The sequence below is a fragment of the Sander lucioperca genome, chromosome 11, assembly GCF_008315115.2.
Source record: "Sander lucioperca isolate FBNREF2018 chromosome 11, SLUC_FBN_1.2, whole genome shotgun sequence".
Taxonomy (NCBI): Eukaryota; Metazoa; Chordata; class Actinopteri; order Perciformes; family Percidae; genus Sander; species Sander lucioperca.
This window is the reverse complement of record NC_050183.1, coordinates 29,153,354-29,172,919: the sequence shown is the minus strand read 5'-3', so window position 1 is coordinate 29,172,919 and position 19,566 is coordinate 29,153,354. Positions and strand designations below refer to the sequence as shown.

Below are 19,566 nucleotides of genomic sequence, written 5' to 3'. Positions count from 1 at the left end.
ATGGGGGTAAATACATTTTTACACTTTGTTGTTGTTATGCATTACACACACAGATAGGTCCGAAAGACACATGCTCCAAGCAGTTGGGTGACTTGCTCAAGGGTACCTCAGCAGTACCCAGTAGGGTTGGGCATCGTTTTGATTTTAACAATTCGGATTCCAATTCCGATTCTTTCTTTCGATTCTGATTCTTTGAGGGGTGGAGTTGAAATGGGTCACATGCTTATTCTACAGATAAGAGGAACATTTTATTTTGATTCAATAGTGAGTTACAGTTTTACCGGGCTTTTTTAACTTAAAATAAAGCCATACGTTAGAGCGCCGCTTACTGTGCTACATTCAATTTATTGTTATTTATAGTGTCAAATCAAAACAGGAGTTATCTCAGGACACTTTCCAGATAGAGTAGGTCTAGACCACACTATTATTTACAAAGACCCAACAATTCCACCCCAAGAGCAAGCATTTGGTGCAACAGCGGCGCAAAAAAAATTCCTTTTCGCAGGCAGAAACCTCGGACCAAGGCTGCAACCAGTGTTGGGAGTAACGCGTTACAAAATTAACGCAATTACAGTAATGTATTCCTTTTTGCTGTAACGCAGTAATATAACGCATTACTAATTAAATTTCGGTAATATTATACTCGTTACAGTCTCAGTACCGAGCCCAGTCTCAGAGTTACAACGCATTTTAATGCAACATTTAGTGGTGCGTTCTTTTTAAGAATTCACCAACACCGCGACACATTTCTTCACAGGAAAAAAAAAAAAGCCGTATTATTTTCCTGTCGCTGTATTCGATGGTTGAGATGACTGCAGAGACAGATACATTTGCGAGATGGATATTATTTTCAGGAGTTATTACGCTGCGTTGAAGTGAGCTGTCCTGTTTCTGTTCCCGTGGTCAGAGCCAGAACCAGAGACGGTACGGACAGCATGTATGTCCCAACAGGTGACGGTACGTCAGCGGTTGACAGATATAAACATGTCGGGAATTAATGTTGAGGCTTGCTACATGTAAATATTATTGCATTTCCTCAGCCGTAGAGAGTATATGCCTGTAGTGGAATGGCTTCGAATGACGACCAAAAACGCTTGTCTTTTACTGTGATCATTTACTGTTCAATATGTTGCAGTTTTACAAACAAGAAAGTGAACAACTTGAGCCTGACGGACATGTTGCATCTCAGTAAGCTAGCAAGAGTAGGCTACACAACAGACAACTTCCGTGTAGCCTACTTCAAAATGAAAACCACTTCCTGTGACGGTTCGCAGTAAAACTAAATTACTGTTAAATAAGGTTGTGTAGGCTACCTTTTCACAAATCAGCTGTAAATCCAGTACTGTAAATAATGTAAATAGTGAGTTTTAATCACACTATAATTGAACATTTCCTTTAGAGTGTTTTAAACTAAACAACATGAATTTCTTATTCAAGTGCTATAAACAAACATTTTACAACAATGCCGTACTTTTTATTGAGTATTTTCATTTTCTCCTAATTGCCTATTATACGTTTTACTTATCTATTTTTTATAGCTTTAGTTACTTTGCATATTTATATTAATTATACAAAATATGAATAATCTATGATGTATTAAAGTGGATTCACAAGCTAGCTGCCAAATCAAACTTCCCCTGTTATTTTGGTAAAAGTAACTCAAAAGTAATGCAAAAGTAGTGTAACACATTACAATTCAGAGACAGTAATATTGTAATATAACTAATTACTCTCAAATGACAGTAACTAGTAATCTATAATGTATTACATTTTGGAAGTAACTTGCCCAACACTGGCTGCAACACAACAAGCGCCTGGAAGTACGGTGGTTGCTACGGAAACTAAAACTTGCGCGTGTTAAATTTGGAACCGATGGTTGGAAATAAAAACCCAAACTTTCCCAAACGATTCCAATAAAAAAAAAAGATTACGTTGGAATCATAATTTTTGAAATAATTCCAAGTTGGAACCGGTCCTTGATGCCCAATCCTAGTGCCCAGAGGGTGAAGCTACCAGTCCACCCTCCGTACCGTGGTCTGTGCAAAACTCCAACCGCCACCCTCTGGTTCCCAACAGACTACAGACTGAGGTCCTTCCGCCCCAACATTAAGAACATTATATGCCAATTACATGATTAAGTAAATAACATTAAGTTGGTGTGGATTGTACCTTGAAGTGGTGTGCTGTGTTGCTGTCGGTGTACTTGGGTACATGCAGGAAGATGAGGAGGTTCTGCCTGAGGTAGTGAGCCACAGCGGGCAGCCAGGGAAGACAGTACTGGGGGAGGCTGAAGTTCATCACCTCAGTGGCTGGAGATCCTGATGGCTGGATGAACTGAGCAGACAACATTTTGTGAAGGCTTTTATCTGAAGCATTTTCAGAGTGCCCCAGTGGGAATAAAACCCATAATTCTGGAAGTGTACACAAGTCCATGTACACAGAACTATGAATGAATAGTTTTATTTTGAACAAGATACCAAAAAAAACGACACGAAGAATAAGCTAAATAAATAAATACTCTTGTCCGAAAAGGAGTAGGAAGAAGCAAAATGCTTTTCGGGTCCTACCCTTTTTTAAATCTCCATACCCTTAACAAAGTGTTTTCAATCTATTGTTTTACAAACAATACAATACAGACCTATAACTGAAAATCGGCAAAATCCCAAAAACATTTGATTATCAATTAATCAATCAAGTGACTATTCCATAATTTTCTTAATTAAATAATGTATGTACCACCCTTAAGCTACTGTCCATCCAGTATATTTATCAAGCACAATTAGCTTCTAAATAGATCAGAACAAAACTTAAACAAGGTAATTCAAAATTATACACTACCCGTCTATTTATTTATTGACAGACCAACCACAAATAACACAAGATTGTTTCGCTGTGTGCATTGGAAAAAACATCTTAGGTGCTTTCCCTCTATTTACCTCCACATCAGCTGGTGTCAGCTTGCAGTTCCTAACTAGCATGACCGTGATGATGTCCAAGGTGGTCTCATCCAAGCGCTTGCGCAGCACCTTGACAAGCTCGTCTGTGATCTCTGGACCTGAACAAAAAGTACATAAACATCTCTGTTTTCAACCTCATGCTGCAAATACACAAACGCTCCGGCTAGCGCATTACAAATGGGATTGCATTACAGTGATTAAAGGTCTCACCCATATTTTCCACTGTGCGTGTCTGCGCTGCGTTATGGGCGAGCTGCGGCCCCCGCAAGCAATCGTGGCAATTCAAGTCAATGCTTGATTATCCACTAGGTGCGCCGTGGCGCGTCCCAGAAGCATGCGAGGAGCGGCTCTCCGCTCTGCTATAGATATTAGCCAGGTCTATTTTCACGCGAGCCACGGCCCTTTCGAACAGCCGGGGAGGAAGTGAAACAGCGAGAGCATCCAGTCAGTTTACCAAAACACACCCACCAATATCGTATACGTCTCCTCTACAACACCATGGACGACGAGAGATTCATCTTGGAGGTGGAAATGATATAACATCACAGATCCTTTTTATGAACAGACAACAGATGAAAAGAGAAGGCATGGAGTTTAACTGCAGGAGTGCTTGGAGTGGAAGGTAGATACTAGCTTAATAAACACGGTACGGTAAAGTACTTGTAGAGACAATATAATCTGAGAGTCGGGCAGCAAGACGCTACGCTTCTGAGATGCTCCCGGTGTGGTATGGCACGTGGCGGACGACGGAACAAAACCGCGCCGCAGCCGAGTAAAGCTTTTTTAAACTTTTGACTTTAATTTCAAGCTTATCTTTGTGGTGCTTTTATTTTGGCTTGTCCTAAGAATTTTGACATTCTCCGCCATTTAAATGTATTTTGTAGGACAGATGCAGAAAAAGGAATTGAGCAACAAAGGTGTTATTCCATCAGGCCAAAGTTGAGTCTCTCAGTCAAGATGAGTCCATACACAGTCTGGTCAATTTAAGTATAAAAATTATGAAAAAAATTATGAAAAATGTATTATACTTACATGTTCTGTGTTAGAAAGTATTTAATTTATTAATGCTTCAGAGGATTACAATATCAAGTGCTGTGTATTCAACGTCAAGATTTTCTTCTGCTGACAAAAGAGACCTTCATGGTGTACTTTGCAAAAACACACACATTCACACTTCAAGGAGGGTGTCTATACAGCTATAGTGATGTTGATGTTCAAAGTACAGTGAGTGGAGCGAGCAGACAAGGACTTTAATGAGTTGTGCTTCTGAGAAACTGCTGATGTAATTCCAGCCTGTCGAAAACAAGGGAAAAAAATCCCAGTACAACAGTGCCATCAAGGCATCAACAGGAGGAACAGCAAATCTGTGCAAAACGCAGCAAAGCACACCAACATAAGGTGATACATTGTACACTATACAACATGACACATTCAACAGCCCATCATATAAAACTACACACTTATAATAAGCAGCATGGGGGCTTGACTTAGTGGAAGAGATGTCACTGTTTGTCTGTAACTACTGTTGTGCCTTAAACCTGGGCACAAAAGGTGTGACTGCCCCACAGAGTTACTGATCCAGGTGTTCATTGGTCAAGCAGCTGCTGCATGAGCACATAGTTTTATGAATGATTGAATGTTCTTTATTATATAATTCTGGTTGTAGCCTCAATAATTCTTTATTATCTTCATCAACTTCCGTTTTCTTTGCAAACCTTGAGTTTGACATCTTGAAACTAGCAATATTGTTAATATTACTATGTCAGTGATTGGTAATGATGCTTCTTGTGATTGGACTGGAGTGAATGCACACACAGGAACTGACAATGGCTTGGAGAGTCTTTCAGACTTATTATCTACTGTATGGAGAGAGCAGCCTCAGTTCTACCAGACTATGATGGGGGACTGGAAGGACCATGGACAATTAGCTGATCCTGGTAAATTAATTCTATAATAACATGGAAGCCGGTGCATGGCGGCCAGGATGGGGGTGGATAACTGACATGACTATGACAAACTGCGTACTTGTATCTAATTTGGCCAGGATGGGGGTGATGTGGGCTCTTTTCCTGGTTCCAGTGAGCAGCATAACCAATGGGCTTGGAGAGCCACAGACAGGGTGGGGAAGTCAGAGAGTATAGAGAGACTAACACATTCAGTAAGTCAAAACACAAGCACACATAACTGACATGACTATGACAAACTGCGTACTTGTATCTAATTTGGCCAGGATGGGGGTGATGTGGGCCCTTTTCCTGGTTCCAGTGAGCAGCATAGCAGCAGTGTTCTGAACGAGTTGCAGGCAGGACACGGATGACTGGGTGATACCGGAGTAGAGGAAGTTGCAGTAGTCGATCCGTGAGGAAAATGAAGGCATGGATGACTAATTCCAGCTCTGGGCAGAAGGGGAAATGCTTTAATATGTCTATGGATCGGAGCTAAAAGAAAGTCGACATGACAACTACATGTATCGGTTTATCAAATTTTAAAGCAGAGTCGGGGCTAGGTTACTGGTGTGTTGTTTTTATAATTTAGGCTTTGGTCAATCCAGCTTTTAATATCCTCAAGGCACTCCCTGAAGCACTTTATGTCAGATGGGCAGTTGGGTCTAGGGGTAGGTAGAGCTGGGTATCATTGGCATAGCACTGGCAGGGATGTTATATTTATGTATGATTCTACCAAGGGGAAGCAAGTAGATGAAGTAGAGGATAACATTCATCTTTGTTCCAAGAGCAATAAAAGCGCTTCATTTGCAATGAACTGAACCGAAATGCTTAGCAGCACTTTATCATGGCTTTCATTCGAAAGGTTTTATACTCTTTATCTGGTTGTTATCTATAACTGTTGTGATAAATTTCCCATGTCCTTTTGTACGTTATGTTTGTGGTTTTGCCCGCTACTGCAAATCAAATTTCCCCTCAAGGAATAATAAAGGTGTGAACTGAACATAGGGCCGAGGACGGACCCTTGTGGGACTCCAGGAGAGATTGGCGGGAGGAGAGGACTTTAGGAGAACTAATCCAGTGCTGTACCCTTAATTCCCAGCTCGTGCTTGAGATGGTTGATGAGGATGACATAATTTACTGAGTAGAAGGCGGCACTGAGGTCAAGCAGGTAGTGTATGGTGTAGTTTTCTGAGTCGACAGTCAGGAGCAATGCAATGAATGTTGTAAATTAAATGTATCTAATAATTATAAGTACACTAGCAATTTATTACACAATAAAATATATGTACAAGATACCCATGTATAAATAACAGGTAGAGTTGATATATCAGACGATATTAGCTTTAGCAGATATATAAGTATCAGCAGATACTGTATGTCAGTTGGAAACAAGCAACTTCTGTTTGTACATAGCACTGAAAGTGATTCATTGAAAGAATATTTCTTTTTTGTGTTCTTTATCAAAAACTTTTATGTATGCATTACTGTAGTGTGAAAAAAAAAATACTCCCCTTGTTTGTTAACTAAAAACTACATTCATCAGCTGTTTTAGGAAATTATACAATGTATTTGTGAGGTGTTAGATTCCAGCCTAACCAATGGGCTTGGAGAGCCACAGACAGGGTGGGGAAGTCAGAGAGTATAGAGAGAGAGACTAACATATTCAGTAAGTCAAAACACAAGCACACATAACTGACATGACTATGACAAACTGCGTACTTGTATCTAATTTGGTACTCACACACCCCTACTTTTCAGGCTTTTTTCCTACAAAATATGTCAGGAGAAGTAGGTGACAAATGCCTGCTCTGTCAGTGGACCAAGCCACACTCACTGAGAAGTGCAGCAGAGGATGTTTGCAAAACTCTAACTCCGTCTGTTTCGGCCGCCCCCTCGCCATAATGCTGTCAGTGCAGTGGAGCAGCATCAGTCCCCAGCTCGTTCCACTGAGGAGCACTGAGTGCTGCTTCAGGCCTTCATTTGTGTTGACTGCCATCCACTTCTAAAATGCCTCATCCCATAACACCACAAGCAACGCGATTAGCCAATGGCATTTAGGGAGTTGTTGAGAACTGCTTTGCCATTCATGCATGATCTGCCTCGCTCTTCTTTCTCCCTCTTCTACAGCCTTAGAGAGTAATGTTTGTTCACAAATTATCCACAGATAGAGGGTGACCGTGTAAATACCACTGTGAAATGTCAATTTGTGAATTAATCACATGCAGAGCTACGGTAAATATTTCATCTTCATAACGCTGCATTTTATCTAAGCTACAGCCAACACCCCAATTCACCATCAGTTACTAATAAACACACTAAGATTCTATAGCTGTGAGACTGTAATGCTGATAGTAAAGAAAACCAAAGTATATGACGGGTGATTATGGTCCTCCTTGCACGTTAAATGAGAGGTACCAAGAGAAAAATGAGGCAACAATCAGTGGATATGAAATAAATAGGGGGATTGAATCAGATCAAACAACAACAATGCTAGTGTTAGCATGGCAACATGTTCACAATCACATATCATAGTGATCATGTTTACCCTGTTCAACATTGGTTGTTTTGCATGAATTCTTCTTTAGATTAAAGCATAATATCCTCTACATTGAACTTTGGCAAAGCAAGTGAGAAGTTCTATTATCAAATATATTATAACAAATCTTGAGGACTTAGTTAGAAATTCAGTTAAAAACGTAACGAATGCACTTCCATGCTACGTGTATTCCGTTGTAACCATTTGTATATCTCAATATCTTTGAAACGTTTTTTTGTCTGCCCGTTGGCTGATTAGCTTTGTGTTGTTAAATCTTTCCTTGCACACTAAGTGTTTCCCACAGGCATCCCAAATTGCAGTTGTACGCACACTTCAGACATTTAATTTGAACTCAACTAGCTTCAGTTTGTGACTAAAAAAAAGTCTGTATTCTTCTAATTCTGGACCTAAGAGCAGCCTCTGATCACAATATTCTAACGGATAGGTTGGAAGGAAACTTAAGGAAATAAAAAGAAGTTACATTCCCGCTGGGCATGAGAATTGCATGTCAAAACATGCAGAATTAAACTGCGCAACAGCTGCTAGCATCGAAAACAAGGCCAGAAACACCTGTAATTCAACATGGATAACGAGCCATGTTGAATTAACAGTAGCGAAGGCTGTCATTTGTATTCTTTCAGAAAGGGGTTACGTTATGCGTGGCGAATCAGGGAGTACACGTCGGGACTCATATACGGTGGTTTCGCATTACCAGATCTATCTCCACATCGCTGTGGAGTAAGGTCTGTCTCCTCCACACATACAATCCAGGATAGGAGAAAAAAAACCGCTCTGGGTTGTTTGACTTTTCTTTAAACCAATCACATTCGTCTTGAGTGGAGCTAACCTCCGGACGCAGCAACGGTGGCTCTGCTAAATAGTCTCAGGAAGGAACTTGTTTTGGTGTTTATCAATGTTTTAAGCCTCCAACGTCTCCTTCCAGGCAGTGCTGCCTGGAAGGCACTGGGTTAGGCAATGGTTATGGTTAGGGTTAGGGTTAGGTGCCTTGAAGTAAACGGTGGCCGTGCTGCCTTGAAGTCGATTAGGTTATGGTTATGGTTAGGGTTAGAGTGAAGGTTAGGGTTAGGTGCCTTGAAGTCAACGGTTGCAGCGCTGCCTGGAAGGAGAAGTTGGGGGCTTAAAACACCACTGAGCTGTTTTGGTGGAACATTTGCACCCCGCAAAAGAAAATACCACATCGTTATTAAATGAAGTTAACTGTTGACACAATACAGTAACATGAGCTATTTAAATTAGCTGGATACCTTGTTAAACATAATTGGCTCTTACCAGTGTATCACCGTGTGCATTTTGTCCACAGCAATTACATTACATTACATTTCATTTAGCTGACGCTTTTATCCAAAGTGACTTATAAGTGCTATATATTTCAGAGGTTACACGCCTCTAGAGCAACTAGGGGTTAAGTGTCTTGCTTAGGGACACATTAAAACATCCCAAAACGTCCCAGTTAGAGAGGAAATGCCGTAAACATATTCTTTGTAAATCTTTACAATCATTCCCTGAAAGAACACCAATATCCACATTTTCTGCAAAACTTGCAAAGCTTGCTATCTCGAAGTTTGTTGCAGTTGAAGTTTTGCAAGGCGAGGGACAGCCGGCGATTATCAAGTAAATGAAATGTCGTCGATTTAGACTAGGACTGATAAGACCCAGGCAGTAAGCGTACGTTGGTGTCTGCATCATCATTTCCAAAAGGTCACCAGTTCTGCCCGTTCACGCTAAAAGCCAACCCTGGAGTATTTTAAAATAAAACGGTGTCAGCAGCGTTTTCAAATGTCTCAATTTTAGGGGTTCTAGCAAAAGTTATGCGTTTTAAAGCGAACAAATGTAGTAGTGTGGTTGTAGCCTCAGTTTTGCGTTTTAGCCTTGTGAAACAGACGTGTATAAGGTCGGGTATAATGTTAACCCTCTCCCCTTTTGTTGACCACAGACAAATGTGTATATAATCCATGCTCTTCTAATGCTTTTAGGGTGCAGAGCAGAAAGGTGCAGAGGCCACTCCACCATAATCATCTGTTTTCTTCTGATCAGATTAAGAAAGTACCCGAGTGAAGTCTTCTTCAACAAAAGATTTCTTCCCCCCCCACCGATCCACTGACTCTCCCTGAGGTGAAGCTGTCTTTATTACCCGACCCCAGATAAGCGGTTGAATATGGATGGATGGATTTTTATTACAACTCCACCATTTTAACATGAATCACTTTTGCTAATATTCAAAATTGAAATCATTATCAGTCCTTGATATTTCCCAGCTCTTACCTGCGTTTCCCACTCCATGCACCAGCAGCAGGATGTGTTTGTCCACTTGTCCAACTGGCCGAGAGCTGTCCACAGAAGACCTGGAGCCCTGAAGAAAGAGACACCGATGATGTCAACAATCATGGCACCAGCACTCTGACTACACCTCTAATCCAGATTGAGAAAGATTACACGGACTGACCTTTGACAAACAGCTTTTATTTAGTATGTTTCAGTGTAGTTTTATCTATGTGTGAAGCATTTGTGCGGGGACTTGGCATCCCTCATGTAACTCACACATGTGAGCCAATGCATACCAAAATCCTGCCCTTCTCTTGTTATTCACTAATGAGTCCTTCTACTAAATAGGAGATGAGAAGAGAAGAGCAGGTAAACCTTGAAACTGTCAGTTTCCATTGTAATAGACGTCTCAGAATCGGCGTTTTCCTCTCTGCTTCTACAGACAACATGTGCCATGCATCTAAAACTGGTTATGGAACCATGATACGTGATAACCTATGTCTGATTGCAGGGACCCAGGTTCCATTCAGTCCAAAACTATTTATTCAAGGAGATGGATCAATCCTAAGCAGAATAGATAAGCACATAAGAAGCTGGGTCCAGTCTAGTTTAATGATAGCCAGACAGATTATTTAAGGGGATGGGGGAATGAAGGGGTGCCTTCAATTAGGCAATATATGTAATTGACATCGATATATGAGGCTAGATATCGTCTTAAATTTTGGATATCATAATATCATGATATGATACACAAAACTCTCATTGTGTTTATATTTTGTGAAAGCATCAATAGTCAACCCTACAATATTGCCGCAATATCCACATCGATGTATTTGGTAAAAAATATTGTGATTTTTGATTTTCTCCATTTCGCCCAGCTCTACATTTAATCCAAGAGTGGGCTTGTGAGATGGCTAGGACGTTTGAAAAAAATGTCATATAAACGGTTTGCAAGATCAAGGACTTAACCATAGGTTTTTGGGACGTAACCATTCCCAAAAAGACAGTAAAACCTTTCTCAAATAACAAACCTCGGGTCACCCCTGAACTGTAAGAACTGCTTAATCAAAAAAAAGTAAGTAAAGAGGAAAAGAAAGCTGTACAGAATCGAATTAGGAAGAAAATAACAGAGTGCAAAGCTGCTTATAAAGACAAAATGCAGTCATTTTTAAATATGACACAAAGAAAGCCTGGCAGGGACTGCAAATGATCACAGGTTATACACCTAAAATGTACTCAATGAATGCATTTTAGATTGAATGTCTACACTAGGAAATGAGGAAAGTGGGCTCTTAAGAAGCCAGGTGCTGTGGAGATGTGTATACTATGTGCCTATGGTGTTACCACATACACATATTATGTTTATTTGGTTTACAGTTTGGTGTCTATGTATGTATGTTAACCATAGTCCTCAGAAATCCACCAGAGTTTAGAACGGCAACACAAAGAAAGCGGAAGGTGAGGGACATCCGGCCAAAAAGAGGGACATCCGGTGGAATTTCCGGCGGCACCGGAGCAATCCCGGAAGTGGAACGTTGTGGATATAGACTAGTCTCATAGCGGACGAGTCCAAGTCGAGTCCTCAAATTACAAATTTACTAGAGTCCAAGAAAGTGTTCAGCTCTGATAAGAACCATAACCAGAATTTGAGTGTTTTAGTGTTGGTTTATGGTCCCTACATGACAATTTGGTTACTTACCATAGGTTCCTCTGGAAACAAGGGCTCTTGACTCCTAGCAAGCCCAATGGAGCGAGTCATGTGGAGGTTCCCATCCACGTCAGAGTATTTCCCCGTTAGCGATGTTTCACAAAGTCTGGAAAGATAAACACAAGCAACAGGTAAGGAAGTTAATGTCTTTGTGATTTAGCGGGTAATCAGTCAGGTACTTACTGTATGATAGTTTTGGAACAATTCCATCTTCTTCCATTTATATCAAATGTCACCCACTGGCTATCCTGTCCTCTCTTATCTTTCTTTTGTCCCTCCCCAGTGTTTCCTACCTTTTCTATCTGAAAGCCACTCTCACTAATGTACTAATGTTTCCAGGAAAGTGTTGGAAAGTCACGCCAAAGAAGGAAATTACAGCACTCAGTCAGTAAATAATTTTTAGAAACTGAAAACCAAAGACTGATGAGATCTTACAAGCCAAAGCAGCCAAAAACATTGTGTCAAGTTTGCTCAAGAAAAAATTGTCAAATTGTGACATAGAACAGGTTCTTACGGGCTTACACTGCTGCTACGTACAAGCTGGACTAAGCGCCCCATAATATACCACAAGAGGGTTACCTAAAGAAGCAGGATTTATTGTGAAAAGCCTGGCTTAAATGGGTTTACTAACCATGATTAAACTTGTCATAAAGACAACACAGAGCATGTTTGACTACAAGACTGAAGCCATTTACATTACAAGAAATGTAACAGACATGTTTCTATTAAAAATACAGTGTGGTGTCTCTCTCTGACCACATATTTAAGGCTGTTTGACTCTCTGTGGTCTGAAGAATCACACAGATGTTTGTAGAGACGAAGCTGCTCTTCCCAGCCGACCGTTTTGAAGTGAAAGCACAGTGCACGCAGTTACAAAAATTCAGAAGTGCACAGCCACGGCAGCTGTTGTGACGTCATTTCATGGCACGCGCGCCTCGAGCTGGGGACACCGTGGCGACCATAAACCTAGCTTAAGGGACTCCACACAATTCACAAGCTTAACCTCCATTATGAAAGTATTTACTGAAGTGACCTAACTGGTAATGTTGCTTAATGAACAGCCCCATCATACATAATGTATGCATAAAGTGGTCGACAATGCCACATGATTAGTTGTGTGTCTTTACAGCGGCATGGTATTATATAAGGGATAACGCCGTTTCCCTGGTAACACCTGAGGACTTGACTTATACCTGGAACAGTCATTCCCATCCAATGAGGTTCTAATGCAGTGCAAACATTGCTCACTGCTCCAGTTAATAGGACGGACCTTAGCTACGTGTGTTAGTGCCAGAGGCTAAAAGGGGGGCACGGGGTGGCACTGGCCCACCCTGAAATATGATTGCCCCCCCCCACCTCCCAATCCATGGGCTAGAGTGCTGTCAGTCATCTGAAAGTTGTGATTTCTATTGAATCAGAGTACTGTCACTTGGCTGCCTGTTCTGCCAATCTATCCCAGCTCTTGTCACATGACCAATTAAGACGACTATCCAAAATTCTGATACCATAGAACCAGCACTGGAATAGTTTTTTGTTTCTTTTTAAAGTGGCAGCCTATAGAAAATGTGTATTGAATTCTCATATGCAATTTGTTGAAAATGAAAACAAGTAAAACTTATAATGAATGTGTTTTATTTAGCACAATTACATTGTGTTGTTTTATCCTATCCAATATTTCCTATATGTCTAAGCGGATTTTAATAAAAATGTCCCGTCCCCCCCCCGAGCCCCTCCCTGACTGATTAGTGATCCCCCCTGTGCCACCCCACTCAAAAAAATCCTGGAATTGCCCCTGGTTAATGCCATCGTGTGGTGTTCAGAGGACAATGCCCTGAAGGAAATAACATAACATTTAGCGCATTCATTTAGAACGGTAAACAGACAGTTTCACCAGAACTACTTAGTAGGTATTAAAGTACACCCTGCAACCAATCAGAATTGAGTATTCACCCAGAACATGGTATAACCAGAGGCAGTTCTTTGGTATACCTTCTTTAAGTTCCTATCTTTACTCTCCCTTCTGCTCACTCACATGCTACATCCCGTTGAGCCCAGTCTTGTTGAAGTTGTGTAATGATTTGTGAAACGTGTGAACCAGGGACTGTTCCCTCCAACCTCACAGTTAATCTGATATGGAAGCTCCATATTCTGGCTCGGGGCATCCAGAAATTCGGTTTACTCGCAAGGCCGTGTTTGACAGCAGATCAATTTCCAGCCACGTTTGATTTCCTTTTAACAATATTACTGCCTTGAGAACATCTGTGGGTGTATTTTCCCTTCCGGCAGGCTGATGGAAAATGTTCCCCAAAACTCAAGTGTCTCCCTTTGAGGGTAAAGTTTGTAAGTGAGCTGTGCTGCAACAGCCCTCCCAAAGCCCCTGCATGTAAAAAGGTTTGTGAGATATTGTGTTTTAGTGAATTTGGGGTTGAAAATGCTGAAAGACTTATTGAATAAAAGTGTGAACCCTAGCAGGGAAAGATTGAAATCCAGTGAAGAAGTAAAAATTGAATAATGATGAGAAAGTCTAACCTGAGGTAGAAGACTGATTTGGTTGTACGTTCCTGGTAGACAAACATGTTCTTCCTGTTGACCACACAGAAAGAGTTGAGCACAGAGCGCAGCGCCTGGATCGCTGCCATAGGGAGACAAAAACATTTTGACAGGTTTAGCAGGTTTGCAACATAAATCCATTCATTTCAAGAAGAGGATCGTCACTATATTAGTCTATATCGACGACGTTTCATTTCCGGGATTGTTCAGGTGCCGCCGGAAATTCCACCGGATGTCCCTCATTTTCTGCCAGATGTTACCTTCCTCTTCCTTTGTGTTGGCGTTCTAAACTCCGGTGGATTCATGAGGACTATGGTTAACTGCTCCTCAGATCTCTGCAGGGTAAATCCAGACAGCTAGCTAGACTATCTGTCCAATCTGAGTGTTCTGTTGCATGACTAAAACAACTTTTGAACATACACATGTTCCACCAAAACAAGTTCCTTCCCGAGGCTATTTTGCAGAGGCACCGTTGCTCCGTCTGCTGCTTAGCGCCGCCCAAGACGATTGTGATTGGTTTAAAGAAATGCCAATAAACCAGAGCACGTTTTTCTCCTATCCTGGAATGTTGTGTGGACTAGCCAGACCTTCCTCTGCAGCGCTGTGGAGGAAGCTCTGGCAATGGGAGACTATCACTATATTAAAACAATACAATAAATTGAGACGTGGTCAATTAATGTGAATGTTAGAACAATGGCTTTGTAGCTAAAAGCTCCTTGGATATAACTTCTGGCACATAATCCCTGTGAAAAGCTTTGTAAACTAGACACAATTCCACACTAAGCTGCACCGTGCAACCACACTCCTACCTGCTGTTCATTAACCAGCCTCACTGCACCAGCAGGGCGTTTAGTGCCTTGCACAAAGGCATGTCAGTCGTGGCTAGTGGTCATTCACTTCTCTGCTCTAATCTTTCTTGTTGGGCGAGGGATCAACCACAAGCTCCCCTGTCCAACTAATTGGCCCATCACTTCAGTTTTACTATATACGTTTTCCAGGTCATGTAGTTCCCTAATAAATTCCTATGTTACTGTAATGTCTTTGAGGATTATGGAAAGGACGTGTCATTTGGTACTAATTATCGTGGGAAACAGAGAAAGTGTTCAATTGGAACACTTCTTGAAATTACTATTCATTTTTTTCACATAACCTAGAGTCTCTGAGTTGCTGCATATCAGGACAGCTGAACATGCAAATGTGTAAAAAAAAATGCTAACATTTCAACAAGGTGAATAAAGTTTTGAGAATTAAATGAATTTACTCAGGTTTAAATTAATCTCAGTCAGATTTGTTTCCCCTATTTTATTGGTTAGGTGAGATCACCTCTAACTTAAAGCTTTAGTGCGTAACTTTTTGATATTAATGAACGTCCGTTACATTCAAGCCATTGCCAAATGACTTGCTACAAAGCTAATTAAGACTATCAGCTCCACAAAACTCTCTCTGTATTTTTCAGTATGGCTATGTTCAGAAGATTGTGGCGTCCGGTGACTTTCTCGCGCAAAAAAACTTGAGTGAAGATAATGACCTTTTCTGAAGAGTCCATCATGTTTTTTTAATCCCCCGTGACGTGTCCTCCTTGGTTACTAGCAACTGTGTGGGTCATGGAAAGCTATCGTGTTTTGTTGTCATTACTTAGAATTCCTCATGGGGGAAACTACGCAATATATCTTTAAGTGTAGGCTTATTTATGTAATTGATCAAGTGTGCCTTAAAAGGAGTGCAACAATACTGCAGGGTTTCCACCAGTTTATTGCAAGCCCTGTGGCCCCTAAGTTGCCCCCCACAGGCCTATGGCACTGGGAAATATTTTTTTTATATATTTTAAAGATGTTTTTTAAACTACAGTTACAGTGGGGCGGCTCAGTTGGAAACTTAGACATATTTCTTAAATCTCCAGTTAACTTTTAGCACTGTATTAATGTAATGTAGGGCCCTATGGAATCTGTCTTATAGTTGTTGTTTTTTTATTCTTAATTTCGCAATTCCATCCCTGCTTCTGTTATCACAGAAACTATTGGGCTCTACATTAATGCTACCATCTGTAAGGGACTGTTCGAAAAAGACACTTGCCATCGGGCCAAACAACTTTTCTGGGGGAAACCCTGTACTGTTAATGGATTCCATGTGACAATGAATATGACCATCTTGTAGCAGTGGACTGGACCCTGTGTGTGATGTTGGATTTTTTTTTCTTTCTTTTAACTTTTCTTTTCAAAATGTAATATATATATATATATATATATATATATATATATATATATAGTATAGAGTGCTTTTTATTCACCTTCTTTGAATTGAACAAAAGAAGAACAGATTCCTCACAGAAAAATCAGAGCTAGGCTCCACTCACTTCAATTTAACATATTAAATCTTTTTTTTTAGAGTCATCTTCAGCAAAGTGAATACTCTAACTGTAATACGTAGGACTCTGGTTTTCCAATAACTTCACAGATTTGATGAGTCATTGTGGGTGTCAACCATATATAGGAAAAAAAAATTGAATCTAAAACCAAGCGTTCAGATCTGCAACTCACCCCTTGTTACTCCGTTGCTGGGTCCCATCTTAAGGCGTGGGTGAATGTGGATGATTGTGCTCCACACCACGTCACAGGCAAAATGTCCGGGGATGAAATGCATGGTGGCTGCCAGGTAGTCTCGGGCCGGGTAGCTCTCCTCTGTGTTGTAATCTGTGTCAGAGTGAAATATTTAAAAAACACAAGGGTCAGGTGTAAATATGAGACATCAAAAGAATACATTAAAGTGTCTGCTCAGCCAAATTACTAAACGCATCCTTTCATACACACAACATTGTCTTGGGGTGCACACAGAAATCTCAAAACCTGCAGATAATAAAAGCAAACTATCTGTTCTGCTGACTTACCGTCGGAGGTGTTGAGTCTCTGCCTGTAGAGAGACTCGTTCTTCCAGATGTCTTCCTCACTCTCAGCCACCAGCAGAGAGTTACACACATGGCTGTCGTGTAGGTCCTGCAGCAGCATACGCTACACACACACACACACACACACACACAAAAACACACAGAAGAAGCCACAGTTGCACAATCAGTGAGCCCTAGCTAGTGGACAAACCCTGCTTTGTGATAGTCACCTGGACAGAAATGAAGATGACCAGTGCATCTTATTATTACATCAAAAGACAGATAAAACACAACCACACACACACACACACACACACACCCTTACCTTAACCATCACAACTAAATGCCTAAACATAACCCTAACCATAACCTAATTCTGACCCTAATCCTAAAACCAAGTCTTAACCCTCAAACAGCCCTTTAAAACTTGTGGGGTCCAGCATTTTGGCCCCACAAAGCTGCGCACACACACACACGCACGCACGCACGCACGCACACACACACACACACACACACACACACACACACACACACACACACACATATACACACACACACACACACACACACACACACACACCTGTGATGTAGCTACCTGATTGACTGTTCTGCACATTTCGCCGATCTTCCTGACCACCATTTGATGCAGGTGTAAGTATTCAGGCAGCTCCTGCTCTTCTTCCTTCTTCTCCAATACCTCAGCACTGACCTCTTTGCCTTCTGTGAAGCACCTGCAAAAATATGACAAATCCTCAGTAGGGCTGGGTGCCGAATTCAACACTTTTTAGGCACCGACCGAATTGCCTCCTTAGCATTGAGTATCGAAAAATGCCTCATCATTCAATACCCAATTTCAATACCTAAGGAGTTCATATCGAAGTCACTGTATTGGTACCAAAAAAAATAAAAATAAAACGCGCTTGGAATGGGAGGGGCTTGAAAGTAATATTCAGTTGGTTGTCATATACAATTTCACCGCTAGATGGGAGAAATTCTTACACAACGTAGCTTTAATTACTCTCACAGCAAGGAAAAGATTTTTTTCCTTTGAGAGCGAAAGTGACATGAATGATGAGTTCTTAGCCTGTAACACAGTAGCTGAATACAGGATGACTTTGCAGTAAACGTTTCTTTTACTTCTGAGATTAACAGAACAAGCTAAAACGTGCCATTCTGAGAATTCTGGACCAGGTTGAAATCTCTGAACTGCTTGATAAATATGGGCCACTACATGCCGCTATGTGCTGATTATTAAATGTTAAAGACATATAGGAGGAATAAACGGTGGTGCTTAGAGCATGGTCTAAGGGTTGTCTCACCTGGAATGGGAGTAGACCTTCACTCTGTCCTGGTGAATCTTGACAATGAGCCAGAAGTCGGGCATCAGCGGTGACTGACCCTCCTGATCATCCAGGATGGGGCTCTCACACTCCGAGTCACTGCTGCCGCCATCATAACCTTCGGACACACAAAGCAAAACAACATAATTTACATTATCTTCATCATTTAAGTCATGCCAAGTCTGTAAATGTTGGTAACAGCAGCTTCTCATCTCTGCAGCATGATTTATCAATGTCAGTAAAGTCTTTGAAACGCTTTGTAATTGTTTTGAGTATCATGCAGTACAACCAGTGGTGTTCCACAAGGTTTGCTATTAGGGCTGCACATTCTTGTGTTAATAATACATACTAATAATAATTGACTAAAAAACAATTATGAATGATACAGTTTTGTATTCTACAATCTGAGCTTTGGACCCATTAAGATTGAAGTGACTTTACCAGGCTCCAATTCTGGTGGTCATAAATGTACACTAGGGCTGGATGATTAATCGAAAAATAATCGGAACCGAAATTCAGAGCCTATAACCGACGTAATTTTACCAAGTCGGTTATTTCGGTCTTTTAATCCTATTAATATTTCCGCGGCCGCCCACTGTGTGTTAATGTACTTTCCCCTTAAAACATATTACGGCCGCCGCGTGTGTAGTCACATGACTCCGCCCCGTCCAGTCAGCGATCGGATAGTACTTGTACTTTTTAGAGGAAAAGTACACTTCTAAGCAGTTCTAAGAACTACTCTCCCCCAAAATCTTTTTTCCCGTTTGCATTCCCACTGGCCAAGTGGCCATAGGGACTGGTAGGAGGGGTAAGGGAGTGACGCAAGCACGGCAACGGTCTTTATAGCATCGTCACTAGACCTTAGCGTCACATACAACAACAACAAATGATGCTAATACGAGCCGCAAGACACACTTGTGGAGTTTAACTCCGAAAAGACAGTTAACCACAGGTTCCCGTTAGTCTTATGATGGACATTTATTATTTATTTTCTACATTTTTAGGAAACTTTTTTACATTAAAACTTAAATTACTTTTTTATAAGACGTTTTTATTTCATTGTAAAATCTACTGTTGTAGATTTCAGTTCAGTTGTTTGAAATATTTAATAAATAAGCATTAATAGCTATCTGTGTGTTGTTTCCTTATTTTAGAATCACAAAGATTATGCACTCTTTCATTATAAAAAATAACCGTGAACATATTTACAGTATAAGAAAAGAAAAAAAATTTAAAATAATCGTTCAATAATCGTAATCGAGGTAACTTGTTTGATTAATCGTGATTAGGATTCGTCCAGCCCTAATGTACACAACGGATCATAGCTGTAATTATAGCATTTACAAGCAGCTTCGACATTAACAT

The 19,566-nt window shown here is 40.8% G+C and overlaps 1 protein-coding gene across 7 annotated transcripts in view; it reads right to left on the bottom strand.

Annotated features, from left to right (window-relative positions):
• The window catches only part of szt2 (SZT2 subunit of KICSTOR complex), a 164,016-nt gene that overhangs the window by 75,459 nt on the left and 68,991 nt on the right, over nucleotides 1–19,566 (bottom strand). For all 7 annotated transcript variants that reach the window (XM_031311751.2, XM_036007501.1, XM_036007498.1 and 4 more), the window contains 9 exons: nucleotides 18,181–18,319; nucleotides 17,457–17,592; nucleotides 16,865–16,985; nucleotides 16,518–16,670; nucleotides 13,960–14,062; nucleotides 11,422–11,536; nucleotides 9,723–9,810; nucleotides 2,937–3,055; nucleotides 2,170–2,334 (listed from right to left, as the gene is read on the bottom strand). In XM_031311751.2, coding sequence (XP_031167611.2) covers nucleotides 2,170–2,334; nucleotides 2,937–3,055; nucleotides 9,723–9,810; nucleotides 11,422–11,536; nucleotides 13,960–14,062; nucleotides 16,518–16,670; nucleotides 16,865–16,985; nucleotides 17,457–17,592; nucleotides 18,181–18,319 — 1,139 coding nt within the window. The remainder of the gene's footprint in view (nucleotides 1–2,169; nucleotides 2,335–2,936; nucleotides 3,056–9,722; nucleotides 9,811–11,421; nucleotides 11,537–13,959; nucleotides 14,063–16,517; nucleotides 16,671–16,864; nucleotides 16,986–17,456; nucleotides 17,593–18,180; nucleotides 18,320–19,566) is intronic.